The sequence below is a fragment of the Kogia breviceps genome, chromosome 10 (genome assembly GCF_026419965.1).
Source record: "Kogia breviceps isolate mKogBre1 chromosome 10, mKogBre1 haplotype 1, whole genome shotgun sequence".
Taxonomy (NCBI): Eukaryota; Metazoa; Chordata; class Mammalia; order Artiodactyla; family Physeteridae; genus Kogia; species Kogia breviceps.
In genome coordinates, this window is record NC_081319.1 from 86,463,421 (window position 1) to 86,484,526 (window position 21,106).

The 21,106-nt window shown below is 45.3% G+C and overlaps 1 protein-coding gene and 2 non-coding genes across 3 annotated transcripts; 1 reads left to right on the forward strand and 2 right to left on the reverse strand.

The window, feature by feature from the left end:
* Positions 1-2,594: 2,594 nt before the first annotated feature.
* TRNAK-UUU (transfer RNA lysine (anticodon UUU)) lies at positions 2,595-2,667 on the reverse strand. The gene has a single exon. It is a non-coding gene; the product is annotated as a tRNA-Lys (tRNA).
* A 5,741-nt stretch (positions 2,668-8,408) lies between these two features.
* PRSS16 (serine protease 16) lies at positions 8,409-18,327 on the reverse strand. The gene is made up of 12 exons (XM_059075444.2): positions 18,258-18,327; positions 18,022-18,182; positions 17,090-17,189; positions 16,818-16,947; positions 15,912-16,035; positions 15,565-15,642; positions 15,431-15,478; positions 14,687-14,977; positions 13,792-13,933; positions 12,215-12,394; positions 11,990-12,135; positions 8,409-11,873 (listed from the first exon to the last, which is right to left on the reverse strand). Exons 1-12 carry the CDS (start codon positions 18,325-18,327, stop codon positions 11,805-11,807), a joined length of 1,539 nt encoding a protein of 512 aa, XP_058931427.1. The 3' UTR covers positions 8,409-11,804.
* Positions 18,328-20,030: 1,703 nt separating this feature from the next.
* On the forward strand, positions 20,031-20,104 carry TRNAI-AAU (transfer RNA isoleucine (anticodon AAU)). The gene has a single exon. It is a non-coding gene; the product is annotated as a tRNA-Ile (tRNA).
* The last annotated feature ends 1,002 nt before the right edge of the window (positions 20,105-21,106 follow it).

Genomic DNA, 21,106 nt, shown 5'->3' on the forward strand with positions numbered 1-21,106 from the left:
ATGAAATAATCATAAATAATTACAAATTCACATGAAGTAATTATACTTTCAGTTATAAATTCACATGAAGTTGCAAAGATAATGTATCAAGGTAGCAAGTATCAATAGTTCATTTCTTTTTACTTTTGAGTTTAGATGTGTACTTCCATAGTATAGATGGACCACAGCTTGTTTAACCTATTCACCTATTAAGGAACATTTTGGTTGCTTTCAGGTTGAGCTATTACAAATAAAGCTCCTATAAACAATAACGCACAGGGTTTTGTGTGGATATAAGTTTTCATTGTTCTGGGATAAATGCCTAGGAGTGGAATTGCTGAGTTGCATGGTACGTGTGTGTTTAGTTCTTTAAGAAACTGACAAACTATGTTTCAGAGTGGCTACACCATTCTCCATTCCTATGAGCAATGTATAACAGATCCAGTTTCTCTGTATTCTTACCAACCTTTGGCAGTTGTTACCATTTGTTATTTTATCTCTTACAATAGGTGTGTAGTGATATCTCACCATGGTCTTAATGTATATTTCCTAAATGACTAGTGATATTGAACATCTTTTCATGTGCTTATTTTCCCTTTGTATATCCTCTTTGGTGAATGTTTTTTGCCCATTTTCTAATTGGATTGAGTGTTGTTTTAATGCGGAGTTTTGAGAGGTCTTTGTATATTCTAGATATGTCTTTGCCAGAGATGTGTTTTGCAAATATTTTCTCGCAGTCTTTAGCTTGCTTTTTAAATTTTCTTAACAGAGACCTTTGCAGAGCAAAAGTTTTAAATTTTGATGAAATCCAGTTAGTCAAATTTGTCTTTTATGGATTGTGTGTTTGGTGTTATGTCTAGGAACTCTCCACCAAGCCCCAGGTCCCCCAAATTTTCTCATAGTTTTTCTAAAAGGTTTATAGTTTTATGTTTTATGTTTTATTTTAAATCTATGAACCATTTTCAGTTACTTTTTAAATAAAGTGTGAGGTTTAGGCTGCAGCTGGCTTCTTTTGCCTATGGATTGCTCCACCACAATCTCGTGAAAAGACTTTTCTTCCTCTACTGAATTGCCTCTGCACTTCTGTAAAAAATAATTTAGATGTACTTGCATGTGGTGCTTTCTGGATTCTCTATACCGTTTCATCGACATATATCTGTCCCTCTGCCAAAAATGTACACTCTTTATTACTGTGGCTGTATAATAAGTCTTGAAATAATAAGAATGTTTTCTTCCACTTTATTCCTGTTTTTCAGAATCATTCTAGTTATTCTGACTCATTTGTCTTCCCCTATATATTTTAGAATAGTCATGTCTATAGCTACAAAAAAATCTTACCGGGATCTTGATAGGAATTATGTTAAATTATGTTAAACCTCTATATCATTTCCAGGAGAGTTGACATCTTAGTTATGTTGAGTTTTATAATCACGGAATCTCTCTCCATTTATTTAGGTCTTTGATTTATTTCATCAGAATTTTATAGTTTTGTTGTTTCCAGCATGTACATGTTCACATGTCTGGATAGATTTTCATCTAAGTGTTCCTGTCCTTTTTTATAAAAAGTACTCTATTTTAATTCTGATGTCCACATGTTTATTGCTAGTATATAAAAATACAATTGGGCTTCCCTGGTGGTGCAGTGGTTGAGAATCCGCCTGCCGATGCAGGAGACACGGGTTCGTGCCCTGGTCCGGGAAGATCCCACATGCCGCGGAGCGGCTGGGCCCGTGAGCCGTGGCCGCTAGGCCTGTGCGTCCGGAGCCTGTGCTCCACAACGGGAGAGGCCACAACAGTGAGAGGCCCGCATACCGCAAAAAAAAAAAAAAAAAAAAAAAAAAAAAAAAATACAATTGATTTTTCTGTTTTGATCTCGTATTCTGTGACTTTGCTGAACAATACTTATTAGTTCTAGGAGGATTTTTGTTTGTTTATTTTTAGGTTCCTTAGGATTTTCTATGTAGACCATCACATAATCTTCAAATGGCATGGGAAGTACAATCCTTCCACAGAGAGGGAGTGGGGAAATGTATATTTCTAAAGAGAAATACAATTCACTGAGCAAGAAATTGCACCATCAACAAATAACAAGACAAAATTGCAGAAACGTATGGTAAAGTATGCCAATATTTCTGGTTAGGGTGAGCATTTCACCTAAAGATAATGCTGCAGTATTTGTGAAATAACTCCCTACCATTTGGGTTTATCATTAGAATGTGACATTACCACGGTTTTTCCCATCTGCCAAGTAGCTCAGTTGTGAGAGTGAATAACTGAAAATCTAAAGGTCCTGACCCAGAGAATACTTTACCCAACAAATATAGTTTCCTGTTCCCTTTCTAAAGCACCCTAGTCTAGAGGGATAGCTTTCTTGTATTTCATGGGCTGTAACGGTTTTGTACTGTGTTCCTCAGGAAGTCTCTATTATTAAAAACTGCTAAAATCAGCTTCTGTTTGGCAGAATATCAAATCTCAACTACTAGTTAACGCTGAAGGTAACTGACTTCTTGGCTTTTTCTCACTGTAGATTGGTAAAAGGCAAACAAAGTTTAACCCAAATATTCTGTTTCTTTGAGGAAAGCTTAAGTTCTAGTGGCCCACGGAAACAGTCATAGCACCTAGACAGGAACTTGAACCCTGGACCTTCAGATTAAAAGTCTGATGCTCTTCCAACTAAGCTACCCAGGCCCTGAGGGCAAGTTTTTATTAGGTCTTCTTTGTACAGTTCAATTGCTTTGGGGGCATTCTTAACCTCCAACAAAATTTTGATAAATTCGATATTCCCATCACATTTTTTTTCAGTGGACATGTAACATTTTTCTTCATAAGGTTCAATTTTTCTGAAGGGATAGAGTAACTTATATCAAAGGAATCTTAAAATTATAGTAATTTAATACTTACCAACATTTCTTGAGAAAGAGAAAGAGAAAGCCCTTGTTAAACTTCTATGAAAGATTTTCCTCTGCTCTTTAATTTCCTTGAATTTGTTATTTCTATCCCGTGTCTCTCATAGAATTTTACTCCAATAAAACGTCTTTTTATATTTAGTGTCTTCTTGATTTTCCTACCATGCTTCTCTGTACCAAATACAGGTATAAACATTGAAATCTGATGTTTTTCTTTTGAACCCAAATCTGTATTAAAAATACTTCTTGTGGATTGTGCTATATCTACATCTACTTTCACATAATTAATCAAAGCATAAAAAGCAGATAATAATTTAAAGGCCCTTTAATGGAGGACATAATGGAAATAAATGTGGAATTTGTCCTCCTCCCTCCTCCATGACATCGTGTACGAGACTACGTCTACTGAAGGATTCAGTTCTTCCCATTGTTCCCGTGATGGGAATCAGAGAGGAGAGCATATTTACACCCCGGGGCACTGTGCCACAGCCAAATGCGTCTTAATTTATCAGAAATGTCTTAATTTATCAAGCAGAAGGGCGAGACTTTTCCATGAAAGGTGAGAACTTGGGACTTACATGCCACACTTCTATGGCAGGCTGATCCTCTGAGAGGTGACTTTTGAAAGGTAAATACCTTAGGAAAGGTGAAATATGATGTAAGATCTAGAAGTTGATATAGTTCAACTGTTTGAATACAGCTTAACAATGGAGTTCCTACAAAACTTGCAACCAAGGTTGGTTCCCATGCATCGATCTCTGGGTTTCCTGTCCAACACACTTCAGCTGGTCCACGCTGCTTGCAAACGGATGTTCCCTCGTCGATATTCAACTCCGTTATCACAACTGGGTTTTCAAACACAAGAATGGCTTCTTTTCTTTTCGTTTTCCCCCCGTCTTTTTCTTCCTCCCACCTAGCTCAGCTCACTCCTCCCTTTACTCGGCCTCTTTTCGGTCCCCTTGAGAACCACAGGGTTCCAGCAGTGCCTCCAAGTCTGCCCGTTTCCAATCCTCCAAATATTCAGTCTCTGAACCCGCTTCTTCAGAAGCTTGTCTGGGCTCACAGGTGGTGCTGCAGGGGAACCGAGGAGGAGCTGGCGGGCAAGGCCTTGAGGAAACCCTCGCTTGAGAAGAACCTGTCAAAAATCTCAAAAGAGAGCTTCCCTGGTGGCGCAGTGGTTGAGCGTCCGCTTGCCGATGTAAAGAACACCAGTTCGTGCCCCGGTCTGGGAAGATCCCACATGCCACAGAGCGCGTTAGGCCCGTGAGCCATGGCCGCGGAGCCTGTGCTCCGCAACGGCAGATGCCACAGCAGTAAGAGGCCCGCGTACAGCGAAAAAAAAAAAAAAAAAAAAAAAAAAAAATCTCAAGAGGTTTTTCTTTGCCTGCAAGGGAGCCAGATTTTCAGAATTCCATTTCCGATTGGATAACGTTTGGATCCGTTTTGACAGGGGACAGGAGTTCCTGTGTCTGAAAACAGGATTTTTGTTTTCGGAGTTGGTCTCGGAATAGGGCTTTTGGAAGCCTCTGCACACCAAGGCTCCTGCTGTTCGCTGCTGCCTCTGCGTGGTACCTTCCAGAAATTGCACTGCTAGATGACGAATACGAACTTCACTCCACACAGAAGTAACTAGAAGCCACAAAAATATCGCCCTCCAGATCCAAATGTTAAACCTCCCCAATTTAACTTCCCTCCAAACGTCTATAGTCCCTCCTCTGGCAGAAGGGTAAATGTGACAGAGAAGTTGGAGTGTAAAGGGGCAGGGGAATTCCTGACTGTTTCGTGTCCTCTCTTGCTTTTGGACGTCGAGGTTGCATTTCCCCTGGAATTCCCTCTCCCTTTCCCATTTGCCAGTTCCTACTTGTCCTTTGGATCTCATTTCAGACATTACCCACTACCTCTCCCTGAAGCTTTTGCTGGCTCCTCAAGACTGGTTTAGAAACTCCTAGAATACACCCAGGATTCCTGAAGTTATTTCAATCCTAGTAATAGTCCTTATTACATGTTGTATTATAACTCTCTCGTATGAATCTTACATTTGCACGGTCAGGGCTCAGTCCTTAAATACCACGTATATGCAATGTCTTTCCATCTTGGACTACTCCTTCAAACTCCAAATTCACATATACAGCTGCCTTCTCAACAAGTATTTTATACTTAACATTGCCAAAGACTGAATTCCTAATCTTGCCTCCAAACTTTCCACTCTTCAATCTTCCCCCATCTCAGTAAACAACTACTCCATCTGTGCAGTTATCTGTGAATCGTTGCTTTTGCTCAGCTCTTACATATATTCTATCAGCTCCACCTTCAAAATATATCCATAATTCAACCAGTTTTTACTATTTCCTTTGCTATCATACTAGAAGGCCTATCAATGTCTCACCTAATTTAAAAACTTTTAAATTTTATATTAGAGTATAGTTGATTTACAATGTGTTAGTTTCAGGTATACAGCAAAGTGGTTCAGTCATACATATACATATATCTATTCTTTCAGATTCTTTTCCCACATAGGTTATTACAGAGTATTGAGTAGAGATCCCTGTGCTATACAATAGGTCCTTGTTGATTATTTATTTTATATATAGTAGCGTGTATATGTTAATCCCCACCTCCTCCCCTCTCCTTTTCTTTCCTTTGACACAATTTTACATTGATATTTGTTTCCTTTCTACAAAACCATTTTAAAGGCATTTTACTGATTGAGCACCTCAGGTTTTATGTGAAGTTGCTCCTGTTGTGAATAAAGAGGGAGTTCTTTATTCTGGAATTTTGCTTCTGTCTTTTCCTCCAGGCCAGTTCTACCTGGCAACAAGATACAATTTGAGGTGAAGTCCAAACAGTCCTCATTTCACTTAAGAAAGAACAGAGTCTTAGTCTGCCCTGTGGCTAATAGTGATTGTGAACACAGCTGGCCATTGGGAACATTTCCAGTATGTAGATCCTCAGGTGTTTCTCAGGTCTATCACCTCAATTTTTGCAATAGACCCATCACTGGTCCCCCACTTTCTATTAACCTTGCCCCTTTCCTGTCTATTCTACACACAGAAGTAGTGCAAAATTCCCCAAGGGTTTGAAACTCTCCAAGAGTTTCCCTCTTGTTCCATAAAGAAACCAAAATGCTTCTAGTGGCCTGCAAGAGCCCTCCCCTCTCCCCTCGACCGTCCTCTCTTGTTCCTTGCTCTTCCTCAGACAAGTCAGATATACTCCTGCCTCTGTCCTTTGCACAGGCTGCTTCCTCTGCCTGGAAACACCCTTTCCCAAATACGTGCCTAACTCATTTCCTCATATCCTTCAGGTCTGCTATGATATCACTTTCTCAGTGCAGGCTTATCTGTTCAACATATTTAAAATTACAAGACATTAAAAAGAAAACAAGACATCCCTCTCATCTTTTTGCTATATTTTTTCATTCATACTTATCACCATCTACTGCACTATACATTTTACTTATTCATTGGTCTGCATTTCCCATTACAATGCAGACTACATGAGGATAGAGTTGTGCCCATTTTGTTCACAGGTTTAGTCCCAGTATCTCGAGGAGTACATGTTAAATAGCAGCTACTCATTAACAATTTGTTGAATACATGTTGAATGAATGGTCTACCAGGATAAAATAAATGAGTTTTTCCACAGGTGGATGTATAAGCAAATTTCATGAGTTTAACCTTGAAAGGGGACAGGAATGGTCTGTTCATAGGTAAAGGTTCTCAATTCCATTCATATAGCTCCCTGTTGTGGGTGTGTGTACAAACCTGACTGAGTTGCTAACCATGGGTCTTCTGTTTAATTATGTGACCCACCATTGCTAGTCAGTGCTTGTGCAAGGACTTAAAGCTTGACCCTGCAGTTAGGACTAAGCACCTAAGACTTCTAATCCCATCTGGAGAGCTGCAGATGTTCATCTGTGTAATCACTACTTGTTCCACTTACCAGACCTTCAACTGTCCAGGAATAAACCCTGACTCCTGAGCTACTGGAGCTAAGGCTGGATGAAGATAATACATGAGGCTCCGAGGGAGTGGGAATCTGTTCTAAAGAGGACACATTTTCCTATAAGGCTTCTGAATAGTGCTTTTAAGAAATTTTATTTATTTGGTTGTTTTGTATTTTGAAAAGGTAATACACTCATAGAGTTCAAAAATGTATAAATAGTTATACAGTTAAGTTTCCTTCCCATCCCTGTTACTCACCTACCTGGTTGCTTCTCCTTTCTCCATCATCCATAGGTTTCTACATTTATTAATTTGTTACTTAACCTTCTGTAGTTTCTTTGTCCACTTGCATGTAAATATATAGATTCATATGTTCTGGGTGTTGCTTTTGATACCTCACAATATATTTTGGAAATCTTTACACATTGATAACATAGAAAGTTTCCTTGTTTGTCTTTGCTTAGTTTTACATTTTGTTGCAAAATAAAACATACAGAGAAGTAAATAAAACCTTATTTCTACAACTTAACAATTAATTATAAATTGAACACCCATTTAACCATTACTCAGGAGGAAAAAAAAAGAGCATTGCTGCACTCCAGAAGCCCTCAGTATGTCCCTTCCACTCACCCTGCCTTCCACACTCTTCTTATCCCCCAAGTAAACCACAATCCTGACTTTTATGGTAATCACTTTTTACATTCTTAATACATTTTACCATCTATGCATACATCCCTAAACAATACATCATAATTTTGCGGTTTTTAAATTTATATAAGTATAATCATACTAAATGTTTCTTTTGTGTTTTCTTTTCACAAAATTATGCTTGTAAGATTCATCCACATTTTCGTGTGTAGCTCTGATCTGTTCATTGTCAATTGTTGAATAGTATTCAACGTTATTTATCCAATTTACTGTAAAGGTTCATTCAGGTTATTTCCAGTTCTTGGCTATACAAACAATACTACTATGAACATTCTTATACAAATCTCCTTGTGCACATATTTCTCTTGGGTATATATCTAGGATAATAGGATATGTATATCTTCAACTTAGTAGATAGAGTCCAACTGCTTTCTAAAGTAGTTGTATCAGTTTAGACAATAGTGGTGATGAAAGTTCTTATTATGTCACATCCTTGCCAAATAGTACTTCTTGTCATATTAATTTTAGTAATTCTGGTGGAAGATCAGTAGTATTTAATTATAGGATAACTTGCATTTTCCTAATTTCTAATAAAGTTGGTTGCTGTAGTTTTAAAAAAATATATTTCCACAAATTCTTTGGCACTCCTCTTATCAAAAGGTGGAGTCTGATTGCCTTCTCCTTGACTATAGGCTGGGCTTAGTGACTCGCTTCTAAGAAACAGAATGAAGCCGAGGTGACGCTGTGTTTGACATCTCAAGCTAAATAAAAGACAAACATCTTCTGCCTGGCTCACTCTCTCAAGAAATCATAGACTTCATAGAGTCATGGACTCATAAAACTTCTTTATACCATATTTTCATGCTAGTCCTGTTCGTTTTTATTGGAAATATCTTCCCCCATTCTGTGTTTCATTATTTTATAGTTTTCTTTTGATGAACAGAGTCCTTCATTTCACTTAAATTTATCAAATTTCCCCTTATGTTTAGTGCTGTTGTGTCTTATTCCTTTAGAAACCCTCTCCTATCCCAAAGTATAAATATAAGTGTCTCTTACTAAAAGGTAACTTCTATAATCCAAAACCACACTGCTTGTTGTTCAAACTGTTCCAGGTTTTGTCATTGGGAGCTCTTTCCCTGTTAGCAAGAGACATTTGGCAAAGCTGTTTCTTTCTTAGTGTTGATATTAATACAGTTTTTCCACACGTCATATAAAAAATCTTGTTTCATCTTTCACTGAACTAGGTAAGACCCAAGTGTGGAAGTGTAGAAAGTGTGGATGGTTTGCCAGGGTTTTTTTGGACAAAAATAATCCAATAGGGTCAGTTTCTTTGCAAGAATCAGTTACCCAGTGGAAAAATAATATGCCCAAAGCGGGTCTATTTCCCTTGCTGGGTCACTCACTGCTAACCTCTCACCCTGCAGATGGGAGTCAAAACAGGACTTAAAGCTTGGTGGACATCAGAGATGTATGTTCAAATTTTTTAAAGTTCTCAGCGAGAGGTTTGTCTTCCACACATTAATTGTGACATCGCAGTGGACCTGAAACTGGCAGAACTCTCGTCTGTGTATAAAAGTAAGGAAGTGTTCTTATTATATACAGTTTTATCCGTATGGGGATCGAATCCACAACCTTGGCATTGGTAGCACCATGCTCTAACCAACGGAGCTAACCGGCCGCTAAGCACTGATTATATTCCTCTTTAGATAATTAAATGAAAACGAAATAAAACGCTTTCTTCAAATTCTTCTGGGGGTGGGTAAAAGGGATCATAAAGAACCAAAACAACCCAAAATTAACATTAAAAAAATCACATTCTTCCTATTTCACTCTCCCCTATCGCGGAGTTAGGAAAAAGAAAAAGAGAAAAACTTAACATTTGGCCTGAATGAACTCTACTTCTTGGGGGCCTCTCTCAAACTGACAGTTCTGACCCCAAACGATCAGAGCCCCGGAGTGAGGTGTCCTTCCTCCTACCCAGGGAAGGCCGGGGGCCAACGAGAAGATGCTCCAAGCCAGATTTGGCGGCGAGTGGACCACGGAACTGACCACGGAGCGGCCACGGAGCAGGGCTCCGAGGACTCGGCCCCTGCGCGCACCTCTTGCGGATATACTGCGCTCCTGGAGACCCATTCGGACAGATCCCAGGACATGAGACCTGCGAACTTGCACTCTCTTGCCGCCGGCCGTGGCCTCGGAGTGATCCTGAAATGCCTCCCGCCCCGCGCACTGTGTGGTGGGCCCTGACCCGGAGCAGAACTAAGGCCCCAGCATCAGGGGCCTTTATCTGGACCGGCAGCGAAACATCTAGATCTGAGAAGGGTGGCAGCGTCGAGACTCAAATTGAGCAACTTCAGAGGAAAGAGGCAGAAACACCTGCACCTGGCAGGTGCGGAGCAGCCCTGAGGGGCCCTTTGGCCCCTTTTTTCACTGGCCGAAGGGCCTCCAGAGAAAACCCTCAAAGGCTGAGGTAATCAATATTCTGTAATACCTGAGAGCTAGCCCTGGCACCACAGACACATTGGTAGGGAAGCTCTGAGAATACTTAAGGGAAGGTAGCCCAGCACCAAACCCAAACCATTCGAATAATAAACGGAGAAGAAGTTTGCAAAGGAGAATGAAAGAAGTTGCATCCAGCAAAGTAGGAGGAAAACCAAAAGTATGTGAAGAGTTGAGGGTTGACCTCATTCTTTCATTTCTCAACAGGTACTGAGCACCCACGAAGTGTCAGACCATGGTGCACACGCTAAATATATAAAGGGAGACACTGAGGCTAGACCGCCGCATGAGGGGCTGTGGTTAAAGAGCAGTAAGTGGTACAGGGTAGCACCCGGTGAGCGGGGCTGGAATTAATCCTCAGAAGAAAACAAAAAAAGTTTCTCCTCAGGGTTTGGAGTCAAGAAAGGCAGGGAGTGACTTCCTCACAGAATGGGCTTTATGGCTTCTGTTACCATCCCAGCCCCCAACCCCTTGTCCTGACTTGTCTTTACTTCTCCTCCACTTGCCAGCTTCCCAGAGGCACTCAGTCGCCCTGACTTGCTAATTCCTGCTCCTGGTGGCTGCTGCTCCGAGTGGTGAACAGGGCACTGTTGGCAGTGCTAAAGCAGGCTAAGCGGGACCCTTAGTACTAGGGTTGGACCCCTTGGTACTGGGCACAACCTCTCAGAACTTGGGGGTGTCCCCATCAAGAAGGTTTGACCAGAACCCTAAATCCCTAGGGCTGGAAGCTGGAAATGCCCGAGAGTGACAATTTAATTATAGAAAAAGATGGTGAGAGAAAAAGATGGAAAACTGAAAGACAGACAGAGAAAGACAAAGATTAAGTGACAGGAAGAGAAGTAGAGACAGTGGGGAAGAGAATAAGGGACAGAAACAGAGCCTGAGGGAGAGAGATATTGAGAAGATAACGAAGGAGAGATGGAAAGTCTGAAGAGAGGGAAATGGAGGCAGAGAGAGAGAGTGAGAGAGAAAGTGACTAAAGGGACACAAGGACCAGAAATGAGAGACAGGAGTAGAGCAGTGGAGATAATTAAGGACCGAGCAAGCAAGAGAGGAGAAGAGTAGAGGAGATACTGACTGAGAGACAGGGACAGAGGCACAGACAGAGAGAAATAAACAGAAACAGACTAAGACACAGAGACAGACAGAAAGGAAGATATCCAGAGAAACAGGAGGAGGTTGAGAGACAATTAGAGACAAGTTAGACAGGAAGAGACTGAGGGAGGAGGGCACAGTGAGACAAGCAGTGAGAAGCAGAGACAGGTCAGGGTCTGAGGTCCAGAGAGAGACATGAAGCAAGGTGCCCAGTCCAGGAGCTGAGCAGAATTTGAGCCAGAAGCTGATTTGCAGGGGGAGGAGATGAGCATAAAGAGCCGTATTTCTTTGACATTTAAAATAACAATACTGGGGCTTCCCTGGTGGCGCAGTGGTTGAGAGTCCGCCTGCCGATGCAGAGGACGCGGGTTCGTGCCCCGGTCCGGGAAGATCCCACATGCCGTGGAGCGGCTGGGCCCGTGAGCCATGGCCGCTGAGCCTGCGCGTCCGGAGCCTGTGCTCCTCAAAGGGAGAGGCCACAGCAGTGAGAGGCCCGCGTACCGCAACAATATTCACGACGAGAAGAATCACTTATATTCGCATAACTCTTTGTCTGTAACAAAGCACTTTTAGTTGGGAGTGAGGACATTTGCAGACACAAGTCAGTTTTATGCAGAACAGGTGTTAAATCCGAATTCCTGGGAATTTCCTCTTTCAAAACAAGCTTTCTCTTGTCCAATAAGTGTATATATCCAGGACTGAGGTGGCCACACAGGGAATGGTGAGGATGTGGGGCTCAGACCCCACCCCTAACCTGGCTCTTCTTTGCCAGACCAAGCCAGGTCTGCAGCTGCTGGAAGATGTTCTGTGGCGAGGTGGAGAGAATTTGGACAGTAAGACTCCAGCACTAGTAGAGAGCAGGAACATGCAAATTAGCATGCAAATGACAATGCAAATCACCCAGAGCTTTTTCTCTCTTACCTGGCGTGCTAGGCGGAGGCTAGGGGAGTCTGAGGGTCTCTCAGGTGCCATGTCCAAGCAATGAGAAGCACTAGGGATGAGAAGGGCTGATTCTGAGGGTCCCAAAGGCTGTGTTATACTTAGCACATGCCAGGGGTCTATATCCCCTGGAAAGAAAGGAGAGAATGGTGTGTTGAGCTGGGGTCAGGTAGACACTAAGGAGTCAGGTTCTGATAGCATGCTCACCATTAACAAACAGCACTTGGGTGGCCCCTGGTTTCTGGCCACCATAGTAGGAGTTCGTCTGGGACACGGCCTGGGCTATGGATGAGGCTGAAAACCCGAACACCTGCTCACATAGCTCTAGTTGGGAGGGCAGAGCTGGGAACTGGGAGAAAGGGCATCCAGGGACCTCACAGGTGACATCTGTGGAGAGAGGTATCCATAAGTGTGGAGTACATAGCCAGCCCCCTACTTCTTTAATAATCGTTTACAGAGCTCTCCCCACTGATGACCAAGAAAGCTCCAGACCCTCCTTTCAACGAGTTCATGGTCCTGTCAGAGACATACTCAGCCCCAGACAGTGATGGCCCAGAATGATCAGGGCTGTTATGGACAAAGGCCTGGGGTAGGGGTGGGTTCATCTCAGAGGGAGCACAGTGGGCTCAGGGACAGCATCCTGCAAGGGATAAGACCTTAAGGAATTAGCCGGAGTGAGGCAAACAAAGAAAGAAAAGAGGAAACCGCATGTGCAAAGGTCTAGAGGTGAGAAGGAGCCTGGAGTGCTGAAAGCACAAATTGGACCCCTGCTTAATATCCATAGCTCCCCTGTGCTTTCAGGGTAAATCTAACTTCTCAGCCTCACATGAATTCATTCCTTCCTTCACCATTTATTTGAGCACCTACCATGTAGTCAGATATACGTTGAACAATCTATTGGGAACATAGTGACAACAAAACAGCCCCAGGCTTTGCTGTCACAGTACTCACAGTCCAGAGGGGAGATAGGCAATAAAGAATGTATGGTAAGACTGTGGAAAGTGCTAAGGAGAAGAACAGGGTGCTAATGGGGTGGGGTGCAGGGAGGCAGACTTATCTTGAGAGATTGTGCCTCCCTTCCTGAGGAGGTGACATCTTGTGTTGAGACTTGAAAATGAGTAAACTGTGTGAAGAGGGGAAGATAAGTAATCCAAGAAAATGCCTGAGGATTAGGAAGATTGGTGTATCGTGTGTGTGTGTGTGTGTGTGTGTGTGTGTGTGTGAGCCCAAATATGCAAAGCCCTGTGAGGAAGTTGCATTGTATGGGTGAAGGGAAGGCCTAGAGACCAGAGAAGAGGCTGGGTCAGGGATCCAGGCAGGAGAGCATGGGGGCCCCTACCAGGACAGCAGAGGTGGGAAGAGAAAGGGGTTGGGTGAGCTGCAGATTTGTCCAGGATAAAGAGTGGGCAAGACTCAGTGATTGACAAGCTCTGGGGATGATGGGAAGGAGGCATGCAAAGCACTGTTAGGGTTTCTAGCCTGGTAACTGGAGAGGGTAGGGCCATTCCTGGGACAGGCACACAGATGAAGAGGAGATTGAAGGGACGATCAATCATGTTGAGGGCTAAGTGTTTGAGTGAGAAGGTACGTGAGGGCCAAGCACACATGCACACTTTAGTACGGCTGTTCACCCCACACCCCACAACTGCAGGTTAAACGAGGCCCAGCAGTCTGGCTAGTTGTCCTATGGAAATGAAAGCGAGTCCAGACTATCTGTTAGATGGCCTGTCTGGACATAGCACAGAATTTATGGTTTGGGGGTGAGGGTTAGGCCAGTCACTCACAGTAGCCAAACTCGGTACAGGTCTGGTACAACCACTGCCGGTCGCCAACGCCGGCCACTTGGGGTTCTGTGACCTTCAGCTGTGCCACTGTCTCTGCTCGAGAAAAGCTTAAACACTTCTGGCCCAGGCTGTGAGTGACCACCTAGGGGACAATGTACATACATACATACATACATACATACATTCCTCCCTTCCCCCCATCAAGCTAGGGCATGGAGCCATAGATCCCTACAAGTCAAAAGTCAGAAGTCAGAAGAGTGAGTCCCTGAGTTCTCCTGGGAGTCAGTCGTCAGAGGTGGTGGGGACCTAGGTCCCTGTGGGTTAGAGATTAAGGTACTAGATGACCAAGAGCATCTTACCTGTGAGATCTTGGGCATGTGAGAATATCTTAGAACTCAGTTTCCTCAGCTGTGCCTACCTGAACTATTGTGAGAATTCAATGAAATAATAAATGTGAAGCACACTGTACAGTACTTTGTGCAGACAGAGCTGGAAAAGTGACAGCTGGATTGTAGCTGTGGATTCCGAGGCTGGGAGCCCGGTCTCTAGGAGAACTGTGTCCCCAGGGCTACCGTTTTTCATTCTATAAATGCTAATTGAGAGCTTGCTGTGTGCTAGACGCTGTTGCAGGCTCCAGGAAGAGGCCAGAACAAGGTAGGCAAGCTAGATAGTAAGCATAGTCGTTAACATTTGCATACGGTGTGCCAGGCTCCCTGTTGAGTGTTTTCCATGCCCCTACTTCATTTCACCTCCGAGGGCCCTATGAGATGCCATACCCATTTTACAGATGAGGAAACTAAGGTGCAGAAGGCTTTACGCTTGCCGAAGATCACACAGCGGAGGTGGAGCAGGAACCCTTGTCTGCCGACGCCTGGCGGTGCTCAGGGCTGCTCACCTGCACTGCCCGACGAAGCCCGCAGTAGGGCGCAGGGCTGCTGCAGTTGTCCTGGTCCCTGAGGAAGAGTCCGCAGAGCTGTCGCACACTCAGCGGCGCTCCCGCTTGCCCGTCGTACTGCACCGCGCCTCCCACGAGTGCCTGCAGCGCCCCCAGCAGCTCTGCCTGGTCTGCAGCGCTCCCCAGGGACCCACATGCGCCCAGCTCCGCTCGCAGCGCTGCGTGAGCCGAGCCGCCCGCGCGCAGCCGTCGCTCCACCTCCGCAAAGGCTGCGGATACAGCAGCCCGGCACTGTTGGGAGCGAGAGGCAGCGTTGGCGAAGACTCGGACCCGGGCCCCGGCCTTTCCTTTTCCCAGACCTGCATCCTCCCTGGGCTCCCCACTTCCCCGTCGCCAGATTCATCCCGGGGGCAGTTGAACACCATTGACCCGAGGCCCCGCCCTCTTCCGGCTTCTCCTCCGGGTCGTCCCCCAGGCCCCTCCCCACAGTGGAACTACCTCCTGATAGGGTCTTCCGTCCCCCCGCCCCGCCTCCGTATCAGCCCCGCCCCTGTTGGGTCTCCTCCCTTCTTCGTACCCGGACCCATCTTCAGCTCCCGCCTTCTTCCCAAATCCACCCGCCTCTCGGGGCTCCCAAGTCCCTCAGACCCCGACACCTTGCAAGCCTCAAACTTTTCTTTTGGCCCCCATTCTCAAGGCCTCTTCTCTCTCCCTACCCCCCTCGGACTGGACCCCACAACCTACCTCCAGGGATCCGCCAATCGCAGTGTTCATTAGGCTTCTAGACACCACCTAAAGTCCGACCGCCGCAGAGTATCAGGTGACTCCGACCACTGAGGCCCTCCTCCCCACCCGGACCCACCGCCCGCCATCCTTACGTCATTATACTCGGAGAAATCCAGTATGGCCCGCACCGGAGCGGAAGAGGCGACGGAGGCGAAAATGAGATGGGGAAACTGAGGGAGGAGAAGTTGTCAGCCTGGGGGCTTACGGACTGGGATCCCATATCTTCCCGCCCCTGTGTCACTCACTCGTTTTGTGATCTTAGGCAAGTCCCTACCTTCTATACATGGGACTCCCGTGAAGGCAGATTGTAGGAAGCTCTTCTGGGCGGAAAGGAGGGGGTGGGAGGAGGGGGTGTGGTGGGCAGGTATTCTATTATCTGAGTTGGGAACCCCGGAGTCCAAGTTCCCTCCCCCCAGTCCTCCCAGAGAAGTCCCGGGACCTTCAGCCTGGCCCAGGCAGCCAGGGAGCCAGCGTAGGAGCCTCCGAAGCAGAGCCAGGGGCTGGAGAAGGAGATGTTGAAGAGGCGGGAGAGTGCGAGGCGGGCAGAGACCACATCGGCCAGCCTAGGGTCAGAGGGGAGGCTGGGTCAGTCCCCAACACCGGGAATCCCTGAAGATTCCCCCAATTGTATAGGCGGGAATGGAGAATGGAGGGAATCTGGCCAGAAGCTAGGACTCTTTTCTCGTGAGGTATTCCTGCGGACTCCCCATGCCCACAAACTCATTTCTACATGAGTGCCTAGGTCAGGGGAGACCCATCTGGAAAGCCTCTACCATTCTCTTCCAGACTAGGTGGGAGAAGAGAAACCTCCAAGGCAGTTTGGGTGAAAATTTAGCCCATAGGAGAGATCAGAGAGTTAACTGAGGAGCCAGAGCCAATCAGACCTTGTGGCCACTGCAAAGCTTTTGTCTTTACTCTGAGTGTGATGAGAGACATGTGAGGGTTTTGAGCCAGGAGAGAGGTGATCTGGTTTATGCCCTAATGATCACTCTGCTTCATCTGGAGAATAGACTGGAGGGATCAAGGGCAGAAACAAGGAGACCAGTGAGGAGGCTGTGTCATCCAGATAAGAGATGCTGGTAGTCTGGACCAACAGGCCATAATAGTGAGACAGCAAAACGTAAGAATACAGTGGAAGGGGGGGGAGGTTGGGGGAAAGGGAAAGAGAGAGACCCAGAGATGGGGAAAGAAAGAACAGGACACTGAAAGACAGAGACAAAAACATGGGACCAGAGACTCAGAGGTCAACTACGGGCAGTGGAGGAGCGAGACACAGATGCAGAGATGCCAAAACACAGACATCCTCAGTCCCATGACCCCAAACACTTTCCCTACCCCTACTCACGCATGGCGGCTGGACAAGAAGCGGAGCTGGGCCACGTTGAGACCCTCAGCGGGTATACTCAGGCCATAAAATCTATGTTCCAGACCTATCACCAGGGCCCCCCAGACTGGGGCCAGGGTTGCAGGGTGCCCTGTGAAGAGTTCAAAGGGGGTGTGTGTGAAGTGGGTGTCAACTCCTGCAACCCTTAGACCTCATAGCACTGCAGTATGCAACTCCCCTTCCTGGCCTCCACCAGCTCCTCAGCTATGTCTTTCCTCACCCTTGCATCTTACCTCTCATCACTGAGCCAGGCCCAAGGCTGCCTTCGCCCCCTAGATGCAGGAATACAGGCCCATCCTGGCCGGTCCAGTGTTGGTCATTTACCCAATACCGCTAAGAGGTAGGATGGGGAAGAAGAAATGGAATTGTGAGAGTTCTGACCTGTTGTTTATTCCCTGTTTGCTCCAGTCTCTCTCCCTAATGGATCTCCGTATAATTATAGTATCTGAAATAGGATTGTTTATTTACATGTTTATTTCTCTCCTGTTTGTCTCCTCATCTAGAATGTAAGATCCACAAGAGCAGATATTTTTGTCAGCTTTTTCACTCTTATATCCCCAGGGTCAAGAAGAGTGGCTAGCACTTGGTAGGCACTTGCAATATATTGAAATAATAATTGTAGAATAAGTCATGAATGCAGATGGATTTAGGGACAGGGCCTATGTGAGATGACCTCTGGAGACTGTGGATAGAGTAGGTGTGAAAAATGGTAAATCTGTTCATTCATTCAGTAGATATCTTCAAGTGCCTATTGTGAGCCAGGCCTGGTTCCAAAGATGGTCCAGATTTTTGCTCCATACTGAGACTTGGTGGTGGGTTTAGTGTTTAATCTGAAGGATGTGGGGACGGTGTTGAGGGGCAGGGAGGGAGTGAGAGTGATTGACAGGGAAAAGACTGAAGGACAGGACCTGAGGGACAAAAAAAGTGGGAGGCTGAAGAAAGGAAGGGGAGACTAGGGGGTAGAGGGCAAATCCAAAAAACAGAGGGGCTAGACTAAAGGGCCATAAGGGATTCTGACAGCAGGCATCGGATAAGACTGAGGGGGGATAGGGATGGGGAAACAGAGGTGTAGAGATAGGAACAGAAAGCAGAGACTGAGGGGCAGGGTATGGAGACTGAGGAGGGGGGCAGGGGACACAGTGGACTCCCCCTCTCCGGGCCTCACCTGCAGGAAGGATCGTCTGTCGGAGGCATTGAAGGGGTCCAGTGGCTGCTCCAGCCACCCCTCTTTTGGGAGGGCCACACCTCCTGGGTCCAGGCTCAGGCCCAGGCCAGAGCTCTCCTGAAACCGCTGAATGTGCTCACCTAGGTGCCTAAGGAGGGAAGCTGTGGGACGTGGAGGGGAAAGAGTCAGGCCAGGCCCCCTTAGGAGCCCCTGCCTGACCCTCAGGATCCTCCTACCTGGAGCTGAGGACCCCCAGAGGGAAACCAGGAGCAGAGGGCCCAGCCACGGGACAGGCCCAATGACCATGGTGTCCAGTCCTCTGTGCAAGGGCTCTAGGTGCTGTGTTCTCCCCGCTCACTCAAGACTTCATCTAACATTCCCAGGGCTGGCCTTTACATTTATAGTCTTTGATCAGGAGCTCAGGTTTCTTTCCAGACTCCTGTCCTGGGACAGGTCAAGCTTCTGTTGGAACCACTAAAGCGAGGCAGGGAAGCCGGAGTCTGTATATAGAGACCTGCTGGTGTGGCCCCTGGATATCCAATTACTTCTCTCTCTGCTCCCGATTTTCTGCTCTCTTGCTCCCTGATCTCCCTCCCCTCTGGCCCTCAGTCTCCCTGCCTGTGTCTCAGTCTCTTCTTTCCTTCAGTCACCACTTCTTTCTACCTCAGGACCCCCCTCTTGCCCTCTTCCTCTCTCTGCCCTCAGCACACATTCAGTCCCCCTCAGTTGCCCCAACACTCAGTCTGTCCCTCTGTTTGTTTCTCGCTTCTCTTTCAGTCTTCTCTCTACTTCAGCCTCTCTCTCGTTTAGTCTCGCCAGGTCTATTTTCCAGTCTCCCCCTTTCTCTGCCCCTCATCAACCCCACCCCCAACCCTCTGACCCACAGTCTCACCACGTTCCTTAGAGTCCTTAGAACACTTTGAGTATCTCAGGCTTGCTCCTGCCTCTGAAGGCTTGCTCCTGCTCTTCTCACTCTGTGGGTTCCTATTTCTCCATCAACCCTCATGTCGTGCTCCCTCACCTCAGTCAGATCTCTATTCAAAGGTCAGATAGGTCTTCCATGGTCAGCTCTTTACAAATTGTCAAACCTGTAGGTCTCCTTTATTCTTTACTCTTCTTCATAGCAACATCACTCGCAGAAGTATACATATTTTATTTATTTATATGGTTCATCATCTGTCTCTCAGACTAGAAAGTAAGCTCCATGGGGTTATGGATTTTCTTCTCTTTTGTCCATTGTTAAATGTTGGGTCCTTACTACAGTGTACATAGTGGGCAATCAATAAATGTTTGTTGAGTGAATGACTAATCCATCAACTAATGTTGCTGGTTCTACTCTAAATATTTATCCAGAATCCAACAACTTCTCCCCACCTCCAGCGCTATCACTTTCTTCTAGCCACCATCATCCCTGACTTGGACTCTCAACAAGCCTCTTAGCTTTATCTCTATCTTCAAAATAGATGTATTTTACTTCTGGACAATGCACCGTTTTCAATGGTTAAAGCAGATCAGATGTACAAGGTATGTTTGATGGGCCACAAGACAGGCTGTTCTAGTTAGCATAAATTTCACGCCAAATCATGCATAAGTCACAATGATTTCCCCATATCGCAATATGTGAGGTGGCAACCTTGTCTGGGTTTGATTTCAGGGTAATCCTTGCCTGGTAAAATGAGTTTGGAAGAGCCTCCTCCTCTTCTACTTTTTGGACGAGTTTGAGAAGGACTGGTCTTAATTCTTCTTTGAATATTTGGTAGAATTTACCAGTGAAGCCGTCTGGTCCTAGACATTTGTTTGTTGGGAGGTTTTTGGTTACTGATTCAATCTCCTTGTTAGTAATAGGACTGTTCAGATTTTCTGTTTCACCACGATTCAGTGTCGGTAGGTTGTAGAAATTTCTGGGAATCTATTTCTTTAGGTCGTCCAATTTGTGGACGTATCTAGTTTTAGGCAGGCATAAGAATGTGAAACTTGTTATTTTATGTGAAAAGCGTATTTTACCGGGTGGCCGGTTAGCTCAGTTGGTTAGAGCGTGGTGCTAATAACGCCAAGGTCGCGGGTTCGATCCCCGTATCGGCCAACACGTGCTTTTGGCTCTTTCTTGCTGCAGGCACCTATAGAATTGGAAATAACCTCGCAGACATAAAATTGGGATTAAATGTTGACTTCATTTGTTTTTCAGCAATGGCACCTACCTTCCTTGTCTCCCACCCCCAACCCCCGCCCCCAGCAAACATAGTCCCAGCAAGAAATGAAATTTAGATGTTTCAGGTTTGACAAAGGTGCATTTTCATCACTCAATACTTGAAATACAAAACCAAAGTTCATTTAAGGAGGGAGCAATGTTGGTAAGGCACAGTCCCTTTGAAAAAGTTGATGGCTGATGTTTTCTGGGAGGGAGCTTAAGATAGGCTTTCAGAGGCTAAGTGGGTTGACATATTCTATGGAAGCATGGTTATTGGGAGGAACTGCTGTTGTTTGATTGGCACTCAAAGGTATGTTTATTGGAGTGGGTGCATCCCTGGCTGGCTCACTTTCAGAAAGCAGGGGTTGACAGTGATTGGTTGCCATGCAAACGTATGTTCACAAAACAACTGTCACGGATAGATTGAATTGGTTTAAATTCAGGTCTGGTGGCTACTTGTCACCACTGCTACAGGACAATCAGTCTTTTCCTAAGTTTGTGATTAGTATGTGTTCTCAATATTTTACTTTGGCATAAAGCAAAATTAGTTGTTTAAATATCCGAGTAATGTATAATAAAACACTGATTTTTATTATTAATGACTGTTCATTAATTTTTTAAGGACCTTGAGGGCATTATGCTAAGTGAAAATAAGTGAGTCAGAAACAGACAAATTCTCCGTGATCTCACTTACATGTGGAATCTAAAAAACAAAAACAAAATCAAAATCGAGCTCACAGACACAGAGAACAGTTTGGTGGTTGCCAGAGGCAGGGGTTGGAGGCTGGGCTAAATGAATGAAAGGGGTCAAAAGGTATAAATTGCCAGTTATAAAATAAGTTATGGGGATGTAAGGTACACCATGGTAGAATAGTTAATAGCACTGTGTTGAATATT

Bases quoted from the DNA above. Each gene is read 5' to 3' on its own strand.
- PRSS16 (XM_059075444.2), bottom strand. From the start codon at position 18,327: ATGGTCATTGGGCCTGTCCCGTGGCTGGGCCCTCTGCTCCTGGTTTCC. The intron at 16,948-17,089 runs GTAAGATGCAAG...AACTCTTCACAG, and splicing joins GCCTGGCTCAGTGATGAGAG to GGCACCCTGCAACCCTGGCC. The intron at 15,643-15,911 runs GTCCCGGGACTT...CTCCTCCCTCAG, and splicing joins CTGCCTGGGCCAGGCTGAAG to TTTCCCCATCTCATTTTCGC.